At 36.3% G+C, this 20,501-nt stretch overlaps 1 protein-coding gene across 1 annotated transcript in view; it reads right to left on the bottom strand.

Annotated features, from left to right (window-relative positions):
* The window catches only part of ACVR1C (activin A receptor type 1C), a 78,860-nt gene that overhangs the window by 40,819 nt on the left and 17,540 nt on the right, over nucleotides 1–20,501 (bottom strand). Inside the window, exon 2 of the mRNA XM_004743893.3 lies at nucleotides 3,911–4,141. Coding sequence (XP_004743950.1) covers nucleotides 3,911–4,141 — 231 coding nt within the window. The remainder of the gene's footprint in view (nucleotides 1–3,910; nucleotides 4,142–20,501) is intronic.

The following is a 20,501-nucleotide window of genomic DNA, read 5'->3' as shown; positions in this document are numbered from 1 at the left end:
AGAAGAAAAAGCATTCTATAATCTCAATACATTCATGAAAATACTTAAAAAATTTAATATTCATATAGGATTAAAAAAAAAAAAACCCTCCCCCCCAACTAGGAATAAAAGCAAATCTCATCAATTGATACCAGGAATCTACAAAAAACTAGAGTTAAAATCATACTTAATGGTAAAAGAGGGAGTGCATTCACTCACTCCTTGGACCAGGAAAAAGGCAAGGATCTTCACTCTTACCACTCCTACTCATCATCGTATTAGCAATCCCAGCCAGTGCAAAAAGCAAGAAGAAGAAATAAAACACATACAGACCAGAATAGAAGACGTAAAATAGCCTGTATTCACATATATATAGAAAATGACAAATTTTAAAAGAGCTACCAGAACTAATAAATTCATTTTGGCAAGCTTGTAGGAAATAAGGTCACTATACAAAATTGATTTTATTTTCATATACTAACAATTAATGTTGACCAATTAAAAATACCATTCACAATACCCCAAACAGGTAATATTTAGAGAAACATTCCAGGAAATATATATGAAACCTGTTCTCTCACAACTACAAAACATTGCTAAGAGTAACTGAAGAAAAATAAGTGGGAAAACATGCTATATTCTACACTAAAATGTTAAAATGACGATTTTCTTCAAATAGTTTATATATTCAACTCAATCTAATAAAAATCTCAAAAAAAATCTCAGGTTTTTGTAAAAACTGCTGAACTAATTCTAGAATTTAAATAAAAATGCAAAGGCCTCACAATAATCAAAACAATTTTAAAAAAGAACACAGTTGGAGAGGTCACACAACCTGATTTTAATACTTACTATAAAGCTACAATAATAAAGAAAGTTGGATAGTGACATTAATATAGACATACAGAACACTTGAAAAGAATTATGAGGTCAGAAATATGCACACACATATTTTTGGTCACTTTGCGTTCAATCAAAGTGGTAAGATAATTGAAAGGATAGATTTTTCAACAAATGATGTTGAAACAACTTCAGATCCATATACAAAATAAAATTTCACCTAAACCTCACATAGTAACAAAAATTAAGTTTAAACTGAATATAGGTCTAAATGGAAATGCTGAAATGTAAAATTTCTGGGAGAAAATATAAAAGAATATTTATGGCCTTTGTAGATAAAGACTTCCTCAGTTAAGACAGGACACATGGGAAAAACATAATAAAAATACATACTTCACAAATTTTAATGTACTCTGCAAAAGACACATTCAAGAAAACAAAATGGCAATCCACAGAGAGGGAGAAATTATAATACACATGCCTGATAAGGGACTTGTCTTCAGATTACATAAAGAAGTTTTAAATTCAACTTTTTTAATGTGAAAAGATTTGACACTTTACAAAGCAAGACACACCACTGTCCAATATGCACATAAAAATAAATGGACATCATTAATCATCAAGGAAACGCAAACTAAAACCATAATGAAATACCATTACACAATCACTTGAACGGCTACAATTAAAAAAAAAACTGATTATACCAGGTGACTATAAAAGTATGGACAAACTGGGACTATCATACATTTCTGTTGGGGATATAAAACAGTACAGTTTGAAAATTACTTGGGAGATTATATTTATAAAACAAATAGGTACTTAACATATGATCCTATAATTCCACTCTTGGGTATTTTTCTTACACACACACACACACACACACACACAAACATATATCCAAAAACTTGTACATAGACAGTCATAGCACCTTTGTTAAGAGCCCCCACATAGAAACAAGGTGAGGACTCATCAGTGGGTGAATGGGTACCAGCAACAGCTGTAGTATATCCATATAATGGATACTACCATTATATGGATACTACCATTATATGGATATGCTACTACCATACCCACAACATGCATAAATCTCAAAAAACCCTGACTGGAAGAAGTCAAATGTAAAATAACATCTTCCATAAGAACTCCATGGTGTGAAAGTAAATCTAGTCCACAGTAACAGAAAAATAGATCGGTTGAGCCCTGGTCAAACTGGGGATAGATTGAGGAGAACATTATGAGGCAATGGAAAAGTGGTGGTGGTTGTACCGAGTATGTGTGTGCCAAAAATTATCAAACCATATACTCAAAATGTGTGCATTTTATTATAGCTAAATTACACCTCAATAAAATTGATTTTAAAAAAAGACTGGTTCCTACGTGGACTTCAGGGTAGAATATAAGCTTCTCAGAGTGTATAGTTAGGCTGGAAAGGACCCACCATCTAGCTGCACTAAGTATCTTTAATTTGCCCAACTGTAAATGAACCATTTTGCCCTCCAAGACGTTTTGTTGCTGTCAAAGTACTATCTTGTGTCTATACTGACTGGCAGCATGTGGGAAACCACCTCAAAGATGTCATGGCCACAGGCTAAGGCAGACTTATGTACCCCTCCTTAATTTTTGGATCTTGGTCATGGGAAGACCAATATCAGATACAGAGAGGCTTCACTTCAGGGTATCTCGGATAACCATGGGAGAAAATACAGTATCCAGAATAAATGCCAGATCAGCACCAAACCAAGGAAGCCTATGGAATCTGAGACACAGAGTCTAAGTATGGTCTAACATCCATAACTGCAAGTAACCTTGGGGGATGAAATATGCCAGATATGACTTCTGAGTTTGCAGTGGGTAGTTTAATGTCCCAAAGATTGGGACAAGTCTCAGTGGTGACACATAAAATGATTTTAAGTGTTCCTGAGATGATTTAGAATGGTCAACAAACATGATTTAAATAACATTGAATTACATAATAATTATTTTTCTAATTCTCTTAGTTTCTCTGATAACCAAAAAGCCTTATTTTCTGCTAGTATGTCTTAAACATCACATTCTTCTGTCTTTTAAACAAAAAGAAAATATAAAATACTTAACTGGAATGCAGTAGCTATGTTTGTTTAAGCACACAGTCATCTTCTACTTACGGTAAGTAAACTGGTTTTTCATTTGTGGTAGTGATGCCCAGTTTCTGCATAAAATAAATGTTCTTCAGAAAAAAGGGGGACAGTGAATTTACAGAAAAGATAATAGGTTAAAAAGTACTATAGTAGAATATTGATATGGTGATAGGGGAGCAGCTGAGATGATAACACTAACTTAAAATGTTACTTTGTAAGGAAGACTATGTATCAGTGTGCAGATAGTAACATAGCAATAAGCACTGAATTATTACTAAATTAATACACATTAAAGAAAATTCACTACAGAATGTTTCCTGTCATAAATCAGCTTGTGATTTAATTACTTGCCCCTTAACATCCCCCCAAGTTTCAGATTCCAAATTACCGATAAAAAAATGAGATTAAGCTTTTCAGTGTCTTGTAAATTAGGATAAAACACCATGATATTGGGGGCAAGGCAGGAATTTATCTGCACAATAATGAAGAGTTACACCCCATTTTCCATCTTTCTGCTCCTGAGGGCTTGCACAGGGAGGCAAAGAAGTTATCCAGAAGGTGCCCATGAAAAAAAGATTTTGTCTCCATAAAAGTGGCAATCTACTATTTTTAGTTCTGCTCTTTAGTCTCTTCCCCCCACCCTTGGTATACATTTCAATTTCTTTCCTTTACAAGAATCCATACAAATTGGCATTTTACTCTGGGTCCATTAATCACTTCAAAAAATACAATTCACATGGACAAATGTCTTCACAATTATTATCCGGTTGTCAATGTTTTGACAATCCTGTGCGATTAAAACAAAAAATCAGCCTCACCGAGGCTCTAGAGAATGCCACCAGTCAAAAAACGGAGAGAACTGTAAAATGGATTTTCCTATGTACAGTAACAACCAACACCTTGATTTCTAGCATGCTTATATAATTTCCCCCTAGCACAATTAAATGTGGAATGAACAAAGAGGAATGCCTTACCCATTGGAAGGTGCAGTGTTATGTTGTTGCAAAAGTCTGTGAAGCAGCATTCGGTTTTGGTAACATTGTTGGAACTATGGCAGAAGACTTGAGCATTCAGTTCTGGGAGAGAGACACAGGACTTGATCACCTGCTCTTTTCCATTGGCCAACATAACTGAAGCCCAGCATGCTCCTTCAGTTTGGCAGGTAAAGTTTGAAGAGTCACACAGAAGACATACACACTTCAATCCTGGAACGTGTAAGGCGGAAAGCTTTAAGACATAGATATATAGATATAGATATATAGATATACAGATGGTAAGATATCATGCAAATTCATTTCCTAATACTTGAATAGCAGAATTCAATCTTAATGAAAATTGAGGAAGGGTTTAAATGAACAGCACTGGATAAATATATGCTCCTGCTCTCTGTTACCCCTCAGTCACCGGTTTTATTAAATCGGTGGCCCAATCTTCATTTATTATTGCTTGTATTTTTGTGCATTTATTCAGTTGCTACTGTATTTTAAAACAATTTTCTTAGCTGTGGTCTAAGTCCCACCTTTTTAAACTCAACTGGCCTATTCCTAAATCAACAGCTCCCGGTGAAATGCTGGGACCTAGTAACACAATGACCAAGGGGCACTGTCCAACATAAGCATAACAAAGAAATGCATCCCTTTCTACCTGTGGAGTGAGTTGAGTGCTCACCTTCTTTTAACAGACCAGTTTAGAACCTAGATAGTCACACAGCAGGGTGGCATCTGGCGACGGTTTAAATAAGGACCTCAGGAAAAGAAGGTCTCAGTCCTACCTCTGTCACTAACTTGCTCATTGACTTTAGAGAAGACATTTAACCTTACAGGGGCTCTGTGGCTTCTTCTGGAAATGGGAAATAAACCAGGGTCAGGTCAGTGGATCCCCAAATCCTGAAACCTCATAGAGTGCCACCATTTAATAGTCTATGATTTTATAACTCATGGAAATTTACAATTACAAAATATAGAAAGCCTTTGACATTGAAGAAACGTAATCCACTGTGGTTATTCTTTACCCTCATATTTTAAGGGGCTGAAGTTGGGAAGAATAAGTCTTCTGACACACAGTCTCAAACCAGTTGTTACTAGACTCCTCATCAAAGTCTCCATAAATTTTCTATTTCCAAGAGAAGCTAGCTTAGAAATCAAGGCAACTAACTATGGAATATGGGTCCACTGAAGGAAGACAAGCATAAAGCACTCAACAGTTAAACATATGTTAGTTTCATGTATATTTATCATTACTTATGTATAATTCCCAGTGCCAGTGTGGGAGTTAGGTGTCCCTATCTCCGTTCTATAGATAATGAAATAATGCTCAAAAAAAAAAAAAAATCAAGTGACTGAATTAATGTAGAAGCTAAAAGACTACTCAAGCAATGTTGTTTCTACCCTACCAAAACTGATATATATATATATACATATATATTATATTATTTTTTAAAAGACAAGTCCATAAAACATTTTCCTATCTCACCAGTTTCCAGCAATTGAATAAAATATAATTCTAATACAGCAGAAATAAGTTAATAATTGACAATTGACAATTGAGATTTTGATCTGTATTATCCTAATTATCTTTCAAAACACAGTTGATATTTTTAAAAACCTACTTATTTTCTGAGAAGACAGGTAGTTAAATAAAAGTAAATTACCATGTGTGTGCATCTACGTAAATAACCTTACCTTTCAGGTTGTCTAAGTTGTGTATTAAGTGTGAACCTCTAAGTGTCTAACCTGATACCTTTTCTTGGAAATATTACTAGCTCCTTATAAAAATGACTACATAATTAATAGCTCTTACCAAGGAATAATGTGGATACTCACTGAATGTTTAATAAGCTATAAAGATTTCCTTCAGTTTTAAGTAAAAGATACAAATCAGAAGATTAATTCAGACCGAGGTGACATAGTTAAGGCACAGTAAATGCCACCTTGCTTTGCATGGTACACAATGGAAAACAGTGACAAAACTGAGAATGTGTTGATAATAGCTTCAAACATCTGCTAAATGTTCCCATTTATTCCAGGTCAACTGTCAGTACTATAGCCCTGCTGGAGAACAAACAGCAAACTAAAAGGAACCTAAGATGTATATCTAACATGCAACATATTCAGTCTTGCATTTTTCACTTCCCATCAAACCACTATATGGTCACATTTGGTATATAATTAAATTATATTTATATCAACCACCCTCAACATAGAACCCTTGTGCTGCCAATTAAAACATAAGTTGCCCTTAGTGATTAGACTTATGCTTTCATATTTTGTTTTTTAAAAGACTGATGTTAATTGAGTCAATTATACTAGAATATTCCATGACAGGATAAATCTGGCTGTTAGCAGACAGTAGTCCAGCCTTATGTTTCTTTATTTTGTACTTTCCCGTTATAATGTACTTGAGTCATATGGAAAGGGATAGCAAATGAAGTTGAAGAAGGAGGTAATTACCCAGAATAAGGAGGTCTATTAGAGTTTCCCCACAAGAAAGATTGCACTTTTCTTGTATCTCCTCCCACCCTTTTAATTAGCCCCTTTTCCCCCTTTTTGCCAATTAGTGTGTAAAAGCCAAGACATCTGTTACTCATAAGACATCTGTTACCCACATGAAACCAAAGGATGTGCACATTCTTAATCAACCAGAAAATAAATTTTCATCCATATTTTCATGTGATGGCAAGCAAACCCTGGTGTCCAGAAATGTAAAATCCATCAGACAGCAGAAAAATAACCAAGTTTATTAATTTGTATTTATGTGCTAACAAGAGTTAAAAAGCCAACCATTTGCTTGGGAAATATTAGTTGTTTTGAATTAGATACTACTTGCAATAAATCAGTCGCCTACATTTTATATGCTAAAATATCGATTGACCAGTGTCTTACACAAATTTCTGACACACTACTTTTCCTCTTCTCCAGACATCAGTTGATTCAATTTCCCTAATTTTAGAGCAGGCTATTGAACAGTTTTTTTTTTTTTTTTTAATTCAGAAAACTGTCTCCAATTTGACCTGCTGAATATATAATCTTTTCATCATTTGCAGACTTCTGAGTTAACAAAGGAACAATTCAAGCTCATCCATGTGCTGAATATAAAAAGAACACCAGGACAACTAGCACTAGTGTGTGTAAAGGAAAGCCAGAGAGAGGTCAAAAGAAATCAGGCAAAGACCTAGCTTCCCTTCTATTCCTTTTCAACATTTGATTTTCTTGTCATGGGGTCATTTCAAATCATTTCTCTTCCTTCATGTTAGGGAAAAATATGATAGAAAAAGAAAGCAGAATTACTAAAATAGGGACAAAATAAAGGTAAACTTTTTGGCCAAAGGAGTTTTCAAAAGAGATACAACTTTTAGAAATTCTATTTACCAGGCTGATCCAAGGACATTCAGAAAGGAACCACTCTCACGGGAGGGATTCCATCCAAGAGAATTGTTTTCACTTCCAGCTGCAGGGCTCAAATTACAAAGAGTCCAGCACATTTTGAATAATAGGACTAGCCATTTTGAATGCCCTCATGCCACAGGCAACACTAGATGAAACCAGACGTGTCAGCCCATCTCCACCGCAAACCACCCACCACTACAATGTCTCTGCATTATAGATGCCTCACCTGAAATATAAGGTCAGGAAGCAGATAAAAAGATTTTTAAAGACCCCAGTTTTATAGTCTTTTCCTCCTCTGAGCCCATGTCCCAATACTCAGTACAACTAACTACAGGGGTTATCTTAGGTATGATAAATAAAAAGAGAGAGCACCCAAAGGATAGGTTTATACCCCCAAATTCCCAAAATGATATTTTAGTGGATGGATGGCTCCTACTAGTTTATAATCCAACAAAATTTCTCCAGTTAACATTGAAGATTATTAACCATATCCTGTATCATATGAGAATCTAAAGCTTTTTCCAATATTGGAACAATATTTTTAGGGAGAGAGGGGAAGTTCATCACCTCTCTGAATTGGGCCAGACACTTAAAGAAAGTCTTGCCTAATGCTTCAATCATAGATATATACACCAACACAGAAATGGCACATGAGACCAAAAGCTATTCAAGAGTACCACAACATAGAAAAATCTGACTCTACTAAATAGAAGTGAAAACATTTCCCAATAATGTTTAAATGGCTGACAAAAAGAGTAAAGTTTAAAGCTGGCCAGGATTAAGTTATTTCTTTACTTATAGCCTCAAAATGGGGACCAGATACAGAAAGGACATGTCCTATGGCATAATCTCAAAAAAACTATTTGTGCAATTCAAAAACTTAACAGAGAAAAATGATCAGTTTAACATTTTCACTTCTCCACATAGTAACTGAAAAGTTCATTTGTCAAAGAAGGGCTTTTCCAAAATTACCACTAATAACATTAGCCCCTAAGCTCATGCAGTAGGATACAAAACTAAGATGACACATAAAGGTTATCTAATCTAAATTAATCTAATCTAAAAAACTAATCTAAACTAATCTAAAAAGGGGGGATGATGGTATTATTTGTGCGGATTCTCTTAAAATATCCCTGTGACAGCATGAAAATGCAGAAGAATTCTGAGCTGGGGAGAGGACAGCCTTGTCCTTTCTGCCTCTGGAAGTCAAGGCAGTCGTTGGCAACAGGCTGGTAGGGGTGGCAGTTTCATGATGACTGCTTTGGGGACTAGCGTGACATCTCTTAAAGTATATGCTTGTTTCCTTAGGGAGGGCACACTTCCTGCAGCTCCCTGGCCAGCTTTAGACTTGGTAGCCATGGACAGAAGAAAAGGACCTCACTTGGGATCTCTCATATCAAAACATCATGTCGAAGAAGAAGGTGTTCCTAATCACGAGACACATTTCCTCTGTCACCTTCCATGTCATTCTCCTTTAATTTAAGAAGTTCTATTCTTGGGCTGCCAGCCTAAATGGCTTCTCATCAAACTGTTCTCTCAGTCTTGGGATTTTTTTTTATTTGTCTTCTAGTTAAGAAGAGAGCTATATTCAATGGAATCTAAGTACATCTGGAATAAAACAAATCCATGGCCATTATTTGTGACCTCATAAGCTAGTCACTCCAACTTGGGTCCTTCCCACTTCTTTTTTTTTTAATTAACCTTTTTTTAAAATTAATTTATTTATTTTCGGCATAACAGTATTCATTATTTTTTCACCACACTCAGTGCTCCATGCAATCCGTGCCCTCTATAATACCCACCACCTGGTACACCGACCTCCCACCCCCCGCCCCTTCAAAACCCTCAGATTGTTTTTCAGAGTCCATAATCTCTCATGGTTCACCTCCCCTTCCAGTTTCCCCCAACTCCCTTCTCCTCTCTATCTCCCCATGTCCTCCGTGTTATTTGTTATGCTCCACAAATAAGTGAAACCATATGATAATTGACTCTCTCTGCTTGACTTATTTCACTCAGCATAATCTCTTCCAGTCCCATCCATGTTGCTACAAAAGTTGGGTATTCATCCTTTCTGATGAAGGCATAATACTCCATAGTGTATATGGACCACATCTTCCTTATCCATTCGTCCGTTGAAGGGCATCTTGGTTCTTTCCATAGTTTGGTGACTGTGGCCATTGCCACATTCCAATATAAACATTGGGGTACAGATGGCCCTTCTTTTCACTACATCTGTATCTTTGGCGTAAATACCCAGGAGTGCAATTGCAGGGTCATAGGGAAGTTCTATTTTTAATTTCTTGAGGAATCTCCACACTGTTCTCCAAAGAGGCTGCACCAACTTGCATTCCCACCAACAGTGGAAGAGAGTTCCCCTTTCTCCACATCCCCTTCAACACATGTTGTTTCCTGTCTTGTTAATTTTGGCCATTCTAACTGGTGTAAGGTGATATCTCAATGTGGTTTTAATTTGAATCTCCCTGAGGGCTAGTGATGATGAACATTTTTTCATGTGTCTGATAGCCATTTGTATGTCTTGATTGGAGAAGTGTCTGTTCATATCTTCTGCCCATTTTTTTTTTATATGATTGCCTGTTTTGTGTGTGTTGAGTTTGAGGAGTTCATTATAGATCCTGGATATCAACCTTTTGTCTGTACTGTCATTTGCAAATATCTTCTCCCATTCCGTGGGTTGCCTCTTTGTTTTTTTGACTCTTTCCTTTGCTGTGCAGAAGCTTTTGATTTTGATGACTCCACCCCCAAACTACTAGAACTCATACAGCAGTTCAGCAACAGGGCAGGATACAAAGTCAATGTGCAGAAATCAGTGGCTTTCTTATACACTAACAATGAAAATACAGAAAGGGAAATTAGAGAATCAATTCCATTTACTATAGCACTAAGAACCATAAGATACCTGGGAATAAACCTAACCAAAGAGGTAAAGGATCTGTACTTGAGGAACTACAGAACACTCATGAAAGAAATTGAAGAAGACACAAAAAGATGGAAGACCATTCCATGTTCTTGGATTGGAAGAATAAACATTGTTAAAATGTCTATACTGCCTAGAGCAATCTATACTTTTAATGCCATTCCATTCAAAATTCCACCAGTATTCTTCAAAGAGCTAGAGCAAATAATCCAAAAATTTGTATGGAATCAGAAGAGACCCCGAATCGCTAAGGAAATTTTGAAAAACAAAAATAAAACTGGGGGCATCACGTTACCTGATTTAAAGCTTTATTACAAAGCTGTGATCACCAAGAAAGCATGGTACTGTCATAAAAACAGACACATAAGCCAGTGGAACAGAGTTGAGAGTCCAGATATGGACCCTCAACTCTATGGTCAAATAATCTTTGACAAAACAAGAAAAAATATACAGTGGAAAAAAGACAGTCTCTTCAATAAATGGTGCTGGGAAAACTGGACAGCTATATGTAGAAGACCATTCTCTTATACCGTACACAAAGATAAACTCAAAATGGATAAAAGACCTCAATGTAAGACAGGAATCCATCAGAATCATAGAGGAGAACATAGGCAGTAATCTCTTCGATATCAGCCACAGCAACTTCTTTCAAGATATGTCTCCAAAGGCAAAGGAAACAAAAGTGAAAATAAACTTTTGGGACTTCATCAAAATCAAAAGCTTCTGCACAGCAAAGGAAACAGTCAAAACAACAAAGAGGCAACCCATGGAATGGGAGAAGATATTTGCAAATGACAGTACGGACAAAAGGTTGATATCCAGGATCTATAATGAACTCCTCAAACTCCTTCACACTTCTCAAACCTCATTTCTTATCACACAGCCCTCCAGACATACTGACTGGTCTCCTTTTCAGAGCTCTAGATAACAAGTTTTTTCCCACCTAACGGTTTTTTCTTTTCTCCCCCCACCCCGACCCCCCTGGCTGCTCCCTTTGTCTGGAGTGTGCTTCCTCTCCTTCTAATTTTTGGGCCTTAGCTCAAATGTCACCACTGCAGGGAAATCTTCAGACTCCTCACCATAAGTGATCTTCTCCCCATCCTTTCCACTATATACTGCTATCTGCAGTTAGCTAATTTATTGTATCAGTTCCACTAGAATGAAAAGTACATGAAGGCAGGGACGCTTTCTGCCTCATCTATCATCACATCCCAAATACCTACAATAGGGTATGGCAGATAATTAAAAAACCAAGAAACGTGTATTAAATTAAAACATATTAAAAAAAAAAAAAACTATATGGGGCCACCGAGGTGGCTCAGTCTTTAAGCATCTGCCTTTGGCTCAGGTCATGATCCCAGGGTCCTGGGAATGAGCCACACATCAGGATCCCTGCCCAGCGGGGAGTCTGCTTCTCCCTCTCCCACTCCCCCTGCTTGTGTTCCCTCTCTTGCTCACACTCTTTGTCAAATAAATAAATAAAATCTTTTAAAACACTATATGGAAGAATGGAAAATGATCAAACACATGAAAAGACTCACAACCCTGTAACTATTCTTACTGTGGTGTATTATCTTCCAGTCTTTTTTTCTATATAGGTTTCTACCTATAAACACAACTTTATGTTCTTCCTTTTATGTTGTCAGTATTATATCATGAGCTTTTATAATCACCTGTTTATAGTCACTTAATGGCATTTATAGACCCTCTATTAGTGTAAATGAATGACATCCAGCATTTACTTGTTTTTAGGCATTTCTCTTGCTTCCATTTTTTTAAGTAGAATTTGAAAAATGTTTATTGGATAAATGACTAAATAAATGGGTAAATTATCAGTCATAAGTACAATGAGAATCTTTTATAGAGTTTATGGTTCCTGATTCACTCAGTATAAATCTTTTTTTTTTTTTTTTAGCTCATCTTGAAGTATATTTGCTATAGAACATTTAGGTATGGCAAGCTTTTTAAAAGTTTCCAATTTTTGCAATTAAATAACACTGTGTTGAATATTTCTGTGGATTAATCTTTAACCAAATTTAGTTTCCTAGGCTAGAGTCCCAGAAGTGGAATCACAACACCAGACTTTCTCGATAGACACTGTCAAATAGTTTTCCAGAAAAGTTGTACCAATTAAGATTTCCATTGGCCCTATATGAAAGAATCCATTTATCAGCATTAGATATTCTCACTAAAATCTTAATAAAATGATGGATGGGTGTTGCACCTATTTTAATTTGCACTTCCCTACAACTGGGGTTGAATTTTTCTTTTTCAAATATTTCCTCTGGATTTCCTCTTGGGTGAATTTTTTGTCCATGCCATTTAGCTCTTTGATAAGTATTAAATTTCTTCTCAAAGAGCTCATTATAAAGAACAGAAATCCTTTGCCATACAGTTACATAAAATTTTCCCAGTTTCACATTTATTTGCTTCTTCCTAATGTACCATCTTCATTGTTTTTGGAAAAAACTTGGCCCTTGTCAAAAGAAGTCAAGTAATACATGTAATATAAAAAAGCAAAATAAAATTAATTACTCCTAATCCCATATCACCAAAATGACTAATGTTAACATCCTCTCTAAATATCTTTCTATGGAGCTTTACTCTAGCTATCAAAAAAACTAATGTGACAGATGGAAATAGTATCAATCAATCAATCTTTTCCTTGGTACCTTCTTCCTTTGCTTTCAAGCTTAGGAAATCCCCCATCCAGTTTATGACTTTTTAATACACTTAATCCCTAAACTTATGTGGATTTGATGGTGATGTTAAATAATAAATAATTCTAATAATAAATCTCGTTGGCAGGTGATACATGAATTACTCTATGGTAAGTTTCTGGATGTTAAAAATTTCCTTAAATTATTATTTAAAGAATATTGTATTAGCCATGGTTCTCCAGAGAAAATAGAACCAGTAGGATATATATGTATATATTCCTGCACATACACACACACACACACACACACACACACACACACACGGGAAGAGAGAGAGAGAAACACTGAGAATTTATTTTAAGGAACTGGCTTACTGGACCGAGGAGTCTGACAATTCAAAAATTTCCAGGGTAGAGTTGATATCGCAGTTCAAGTCTGAAGACTGGAGGCAGAATTCTCTCTTCTTCTGGGAACCTCAGTTTGTTTTCTCTTAAAGCTTTCAACTGATTTGATGAGGCCCACGCAACTATGGAGGGTAATCTGCTTCACTGAAAGTCTACTGCTTTAAATATTAAACTCATCTAAAAAATACCTTCACAACAACATCCAAATATTTGACCAAATATGCAGGTACTATCGCCTAACCAAGTTGACATATAAAATTCATCTTCACAAATATTTTTACTGTATGTCAAATATATGGTAAGAGCTAAGGAAAGAAAAGAAAAAAAGACCATTCCTTAAAGGAATTATAGAGTTAAAGCACATTATGATAGCATGATAAGACAGTCAGTGTTGTGTGCACAATGTGTTAGGGAACAAAGGTTGAGAACTGCTTAATCCAACCTGGGGGAAAGGGGGCAGGAGCACGCAGGGAATTTTCTTTGAGGTGAGTCCTGAGGAACACAGTTGCTCTTCACTATCCCCAACCCATTCTCCTCCTCCGTAGTCCCATCCCACCCTCTCAGCAGTCATCAAAGATCCTCCAGCCCCCACCAGCCTGGATAAACTGAGGCAGCCTTCAACCAATATATGGCGGGAAATGTCTCCTGTGGTGGCACTGAAATGTAGAGGATTTAACCTGTTCCCACTTTGCCAATGTGTTCTTGTTAAACACACCCCCACGTGAAATTCCATCCACAGTCCAAAAGGCATCAGTATTCCAGGAACAGCCTCATAGGGCCACTGGACTCAGCTGCTGTTTGGAAAAGCCCAGCCTTCCCTAGAGTTGCAGGATAAGGCTCAGAGTCCTCCCCAAAAGAGGGCCACAGAGCTTCTGCTTCCTTTTCATCTGACCTGTTTGCCAATCCCTGCTGGGGTTACCAGGGATCCTCAGGCTTTCAGCCAAGCACTGGCATGAATGCATTCTAGACCTAGGTCCTGGCCATATAGTTGTTGATATTCACACAAAACCATATTTAATAGTGGTAACCAGATTTGGGGATTTCACCAACCAGTTAAATTTCAAAAATAGTTTCAGGACGCAACCAGGGTTGCATTAAATTTTTGCCTTCCCCAAGGGAGAGCACTGGGGACCAGGGGAAGCAACTTCTATCATCATCATTTCAAAAAAGAAAGGTTATAATAATACCAACCAAGTAAGGAAGAACATAAAGGAACTAGAGGCTGACTTTGCCAAGATCATAGATACCTTTTTAAATTTTCAAATGTTGAAAAATATAATTACTTCATATAATGTTACATTTCTTTTGTCTTTTTCCAAAACAAATTGTTAATCTGGAGTGCCCAACCTATTCCTGTACTTTGTTTTGTTCACAGTCAACGGCCACAACCCATATAGGAATGTTCTCTAGAATGGAAAAGGCAATATTCTATAGTGCTATTTTTATTCAGTATGGATATTCTGGAAAACTGAAAAAGATGAATAACAGCCTCCCATCCCAAGCTACCAAGAAACCTAAGATCTGTCCAGATCCCAGATCCGTGGTCTAGCTAATAAGGGTCTTGTTTAGTGAAGGGGCTACTGGATCTTTTGGCCTCAATTCAGCGAGTTCACTCTAGGCAATGCCTCCGTCAGTAGTGGGGCACAGAGCTTAGCACTATATTTAATCAGCCTACACATTAGGGTCTATTTTACAAGACTTGGAGGATGACATATAATTTTTGAATCATTACAGACCTGTGTTCAATATATTGCTTGTCAAATCTATGATTTACTTCATTGTAACTCTTGATCAGGAGTATACCATTTTTAGTATGGTTCTCATGAGAAATTGTGACTAATTACAACCAAATCTGTGGGAGGCCACAATAAGGCTTGAGACAAGGACCAAACCAGGCCCTGACTTGTGCCTCCTTTAAAGTCCAAATAACCTAACAAAAGGTTTAGGACAGGAAAAGTTGAGTAGCACTGAGAAAGGGTCTGTGCTATGTGTTGTGCGCTCACCTACGTGACTTCCCACACGCTTGCTAAACAAATGAGAACAATTCGGTTGGGGTCAAAAGTTCGTTGCTGGTCCTTGCTGCCCTAATACTGCTCATAAATTACTTTCAGGTTTGCTGTATCAATACAGAACAATTGTACTAGCATCAGCCATTTGGTGTCAGGAGGTCTGCTTATAGCTAAATGTGAAACTTATTATGGGAACTTGTGGTTGTTTAACTGGACAGAGGTGTATTGTTTCTCCTATCACTATATATATGGCCTTAATGCTTTGAATAAACTTAGCACTGTTGGACCCTCCTCAGTGCTCCTCTTGCCCCCATCTCTTTGCCTCTTAACTTCTTTTCTTCATCCTCTTAACCTCACGTTCCTGGTCGATTTGTCGCGTCAGCCGCGACCCAAATCTCATAAAATACAATTTTCAGCAACACCTTGTACTGATATGCAAAAATTCCTATCATTTTGCATGGAGAAATGAACCTGGGTAAAGAGAAGAACAGTGCAGTAGTTCTAATCCCGTCTAGTGCATTTGCGGTCCAAGTTAGAAGACCTGAAGTTCTAATCCTGATTCTATTAATGTGGCCTTTGGGACTTTTATGTCCTCAACTGATCTGTCCAATTAATTTGATGATCACCAATTGTTCTAAAGTTGTATGATCCAAAGAAATGAATGCATCAAGGGCTGCCATGTAGTATCAGAAAGAGCGATATGAGCGTTTGATACCCAGGGAACAAAGAAGTTGTCCTGGAATCAGAGATCACAAAGAAAATAGTTCAGGAAAATACTGTTTCATTCTGATAAGGACTGAAGTCAATAATCTTGAGTTCCTACGTTGGGGGTCCATTAATTTATAGAAATCTAGCTTTGTGTTTCCAATCTCCATGAGGTAGAAAAGACAGAAAACAAATGGGAGAGAACCACAAAGAACTTAGTGATGTAAGGAAAACAGGAGCACATGACATGGTCAATCTATTTTGGAGAGATGAAATAAAACACAAAAAGTTAATGGTAAAAACAGAAGTTTTTAAAGCTAAGGAAGCTCTGACTTGATTAAGGGAGGCAATTAGGTAATCAGTAAAGAAACAAGTAATCAATAGGTAATAGTCGAACTATAGGGCTAAAAGAACATGCAGAGTGAAAAAGAGACAAAACTATCTGAAGTTTAGAACGAAAGTAGAAAAGAAAATTAAAAAGTTAAAGTCCTTGAGTTCTCAGGGGTTCACTTGTCAGAAATTTTTATCATGATCTACAGTTATTCATTTATATGATCAGATATGGTAAGGAATAGATAATTCTCAATCTAGAAATAAAAGGAAACTATCCAAAGTAAGATGATCTAACTAAAAATAGATTGGTAAGTGAAGAGTTGAAAGGGGAAAAGGAGGGCAAGTAATTTAGAAGGAAAGCTTTTTTTTTTTTTTTAAAGGCTGATCTTAATTGGTCCTCTTTCTGACACTGACCCTAAAACTCAAAGGATTGGCATAGATAGTAAGAAAACTTGTATTATACAAGCATAAGTAAGACAGGTAGACAGGCAGCATCGCCTGCCCCTCTATCCATAGAAGGTACTTGGGAGGAAGAGCTGAGCAATGGGAAATGAAATTTTTAAATCTGTAATTAAAAAATATATACCTAAATTTCAGACTTCTTGGGATTATCATAGCTGGTTTAGAAGGTCAGTCATACAGCTTTCTCTGGAATTACATTTTCTTTTGTTTATCAAAGCATTATTAAATAAAATAACTGTTTTCATTGCAGCTATACTAATATATTTCAAGACATAAAAGTGAAGCAATAGAAAAAGAAATTAGAGGACCTCAGAGAAGTCTCAAAGAACTCATAGTAGCCAGAACAAAAGAGAAGTCTAAGGCACATTGTTTTGCCTCAATTTTGCTGCTTCTCTTATGTTAAACAAGTATAAAACAATACAACAACATAAAACTACAGGAAAGAAACAACAAAAAAAAAACCTGTATCTTTGTAGTTCTGTTCATTTGAGTTTATTGTTTAAGACTTCAGCAAGGTGTTGGAAAAGGATCCTGTGTATCCAAGGACTCTCCGCCTGTAGCTGAAATCTAGAGTCCCCACTGGTCCAGCCTCAGGGCCTGCAGAGTTGTAACACCTCTCCAAACAGGACTACACACTACTGAAACATGGATAATAATCCCTATCTCACAGGGTTTTATGTGATTAAGAGATATTTTAGATAAAACATTTCATGCACAGCAAATGTTTAAAAACAAAAACGAAAAATTAAGCTCCTGCTATTACAAATTATAAGCTATATGGACAGCTCAACATTCAAGGCCCAAACCACACTCCCTAAAACCAACTCTCAGTGTTCTGACAGACGTTCCTGGTTTTAACCTTCCCTTTGGTAGCAACATTGCCACTTCAAGGTGATAACATTGGCAGCTCCAAAACAAATAGAAAACTTTTCTTTAAAAAAAAAAAAACAAACAAGCCTTTAGCATCTGGGCATGATCAAAGAGTGGAAGTATCTAGAATGTTAATTCTCATATTGGTTACTATGTTGTCCGTGGAAAAATGAACAGAGTAAATGGTAATACATTATTTCCATTTGCCAAATAAGAAATGATTTCATAAATTACAACACCCAGAATTGGCAAGGGGTTATCAGTGAAATTTCATCTTTATTCATAGTTGGTAGAACATTATTTGGTACAAACTTTTGGGAATACAATCTGAAATGCTTGTCTTAGGAGTCCTAAAAATATATTATTTGTGGTTGTATTTCCACTTCCTCTTTATAAAATAAAAGGAAAATAAAATTTATTTTAAATTTCCATTGCAGTTATTATTCACAAAAATAAAAATTGGAAATAATCAAAATATCCCTAAATCAAAACGGGTGAGTAAATTTTGACAAAACATATGATGGCATAATGTCCTGTTTTTAATAATAATTAAAGGGAATGGAAATGGCTCACTGTGGCTATTAAATGAAAAGTAGAATTATATAGGATATGATTTCAATTCACATATATATGTGCACAGAAAGTAAGATTAGAAGGAAATACAACGAAATATTAATAGTAGTTTCCTCTGAACTAAAAACTAAAGATGATTTTTATAATTTTCAATGCTTTTCTCTAATCTCCTACAAAGAACACATATTAATACTATGATACTAAAGTCATCATATTTTTTTACAATTTAAAGATTTTATTTATTTATTTGCTAGAGATCACAAGTAGGCAGAGAGGCAGGCAGAGAGAGTGAGAGAGAGAGAGAGAGAGAGAAAAAGAGAGGAGGAAGCAGGCTCCCTGCTGAGCAGAGAGCCTAATGCAGGGCTTGATCCCAGGACCCTGGGATCATGATGTGAGCAGAAGGCAGAGGCTTTAACCCAACTGAGCCACCCAGGGGCCCCAAGTCATCATATTTTGTTAAAATCATGTCTTAATCACAGAGATTTGTTTTGGGAATCACAGTGATATTTTCAGACAGCAATTCTGTATAGGTCTTTAAAAGAACACTGATGCTGGAGTCTGGTGAACACCCACATTCCCGCTGCCATGTTACCCCACAGCTTACAGCAACTCTATTTTCCAGACCAAAAATTGGAATTTGTGATCTGAAAATAGGCTAGCATATTTGAAAGCATCATTGTCCCTGAAAATTCAGGTGCATGAGTATTATACAATGACTCTTATTCAACCCTGGAAATTTACCTGATCCTGAAATGGAAACCAATGAACTCGCTAGCCTGATGATCCTTCCCTAATCTTAACCTCTCATCTTTAAATCTGTCTTGGAAGAGGGTCAAAACACCCATGGTGACTTTCCCTAACTGTGTAGAGAACAATCAAGAAATGCTGACTGCCCACTGTGTGCATGAGACTGTACTGAACGAGGGTTACCTCTAATTTAGCTCAGCAAAATGAGGTTTGTTAATGCATTAATAAGCCCGTGTATAGACTGCTGGTGCAAGCAAAATTCTCCATAAGCAAGTTTAAGGCTCTAGGAAACCAACAAAAAGAGCCCAAGCAGCCAGTAAGTGCTCCCTCGTAGGTGATAAATGACCTTTCAAGTCGAACCAAATGCTTTCACCTAAAAGAGCAGGTGAGGAATGCTGCATTTACAATGGGCTTTATCTACATATGGATGATGTACCTTAGTTGCAGTTTCCTTTGCCCAGAGAGGAAATCACTACTACTCCAGGTTAATGAATTAAACACAGTCTAATTTATCCTAATTTCATTTCATTTCTTTCTACTTTATGCCATCAGACTGAAGATTATACACACAAAAAAACATTTTAACAGAAATCCCTTATTTGTATAGGGAAGACAAGTCAATTATTTGTAATTTTAAAATAGTTTAAAATAGTTTTTGTTTTTATAACCAACCCTATCAGTGCATATGGTTAAAAAAAAAAAAATTCGTATAGGAAGAATTAAAAGAAAGAATCTATCCCACTTCTTTTCACTCCTCCCCAGTCTCACTTCACAAAGGCACTTTTAACGATTTTTGTTGTTTTTCTCTAGGACATTATCATAGGACATTAACTCTAAAAATACACTGCTGTTCTTAATTAACCAATTTGAAACATTATTGGCTAACTTCTTGATTTATACAAGATTCTTTAGTTCTCATATATACTCTCCAATCTGGGGAGGAGGATCAGGCTTATTAAGATTGAATTTATATATAGTAACATTCATTCTTATGAGTATAGAGTTTTATGGGTTTTGACAACTGAGTTCAATTACCCCTCTTCCCAGATATTCTCAGGCTCTCTTAGACAACTCCTCCTGCCACTCCCGTCCCCGGCAAGCAGTGACACTTTGTGTTCCTGATGTTTGCCTTCTTCAGAATGTCAAAATGAATGCAGCCTTTTGATTCTGGTTTCTTTCATTCACTTCTTAGGGCCTTCATTCATGTTGTTGCATACATCAGTGTTCATTAAATGGACATAAAACAGTTTGTTTATCCATTCACAAGTTAAAAGCCATGTGGGTTTTTTCCCCCAGTTTTTGCCGATTAGGAATAAGCTTGCAATAAACATTAACATACAGATCTTTGCTGGACATCAGTTTTATTTCTCTTTGCTAACTGTCTAGAGTGAAATTATTATATTTTATATTAAATGTATGTTTAACTCTATATAAAATTGCCAAAGTGTTTTGTCTAAACTGGCTATCCTACTGAATATTCAC

The sequence above is a fragment of the Mustela putorius genome, unplaced genomic scaffold, assembly GCF_011764305.1.
Source record: "Mustela putorius furo isolate JIRA1106 unplaced genomic scaffold, ASM1176430v1.1 tig00003869_pilon_pilon_pilon, whole genome shotgun sequence".
Taxonomy (NCBI): Eukaryota; Metazoa; Chordata; class Mammalia; order Carnivora; family Mustelidae; genus Mustela; species Mustela putorius.
Note: the sequence above shows the minus strand (reverse complement) of the source record. Positions and strands in the feature narration are given on the sequence as shown.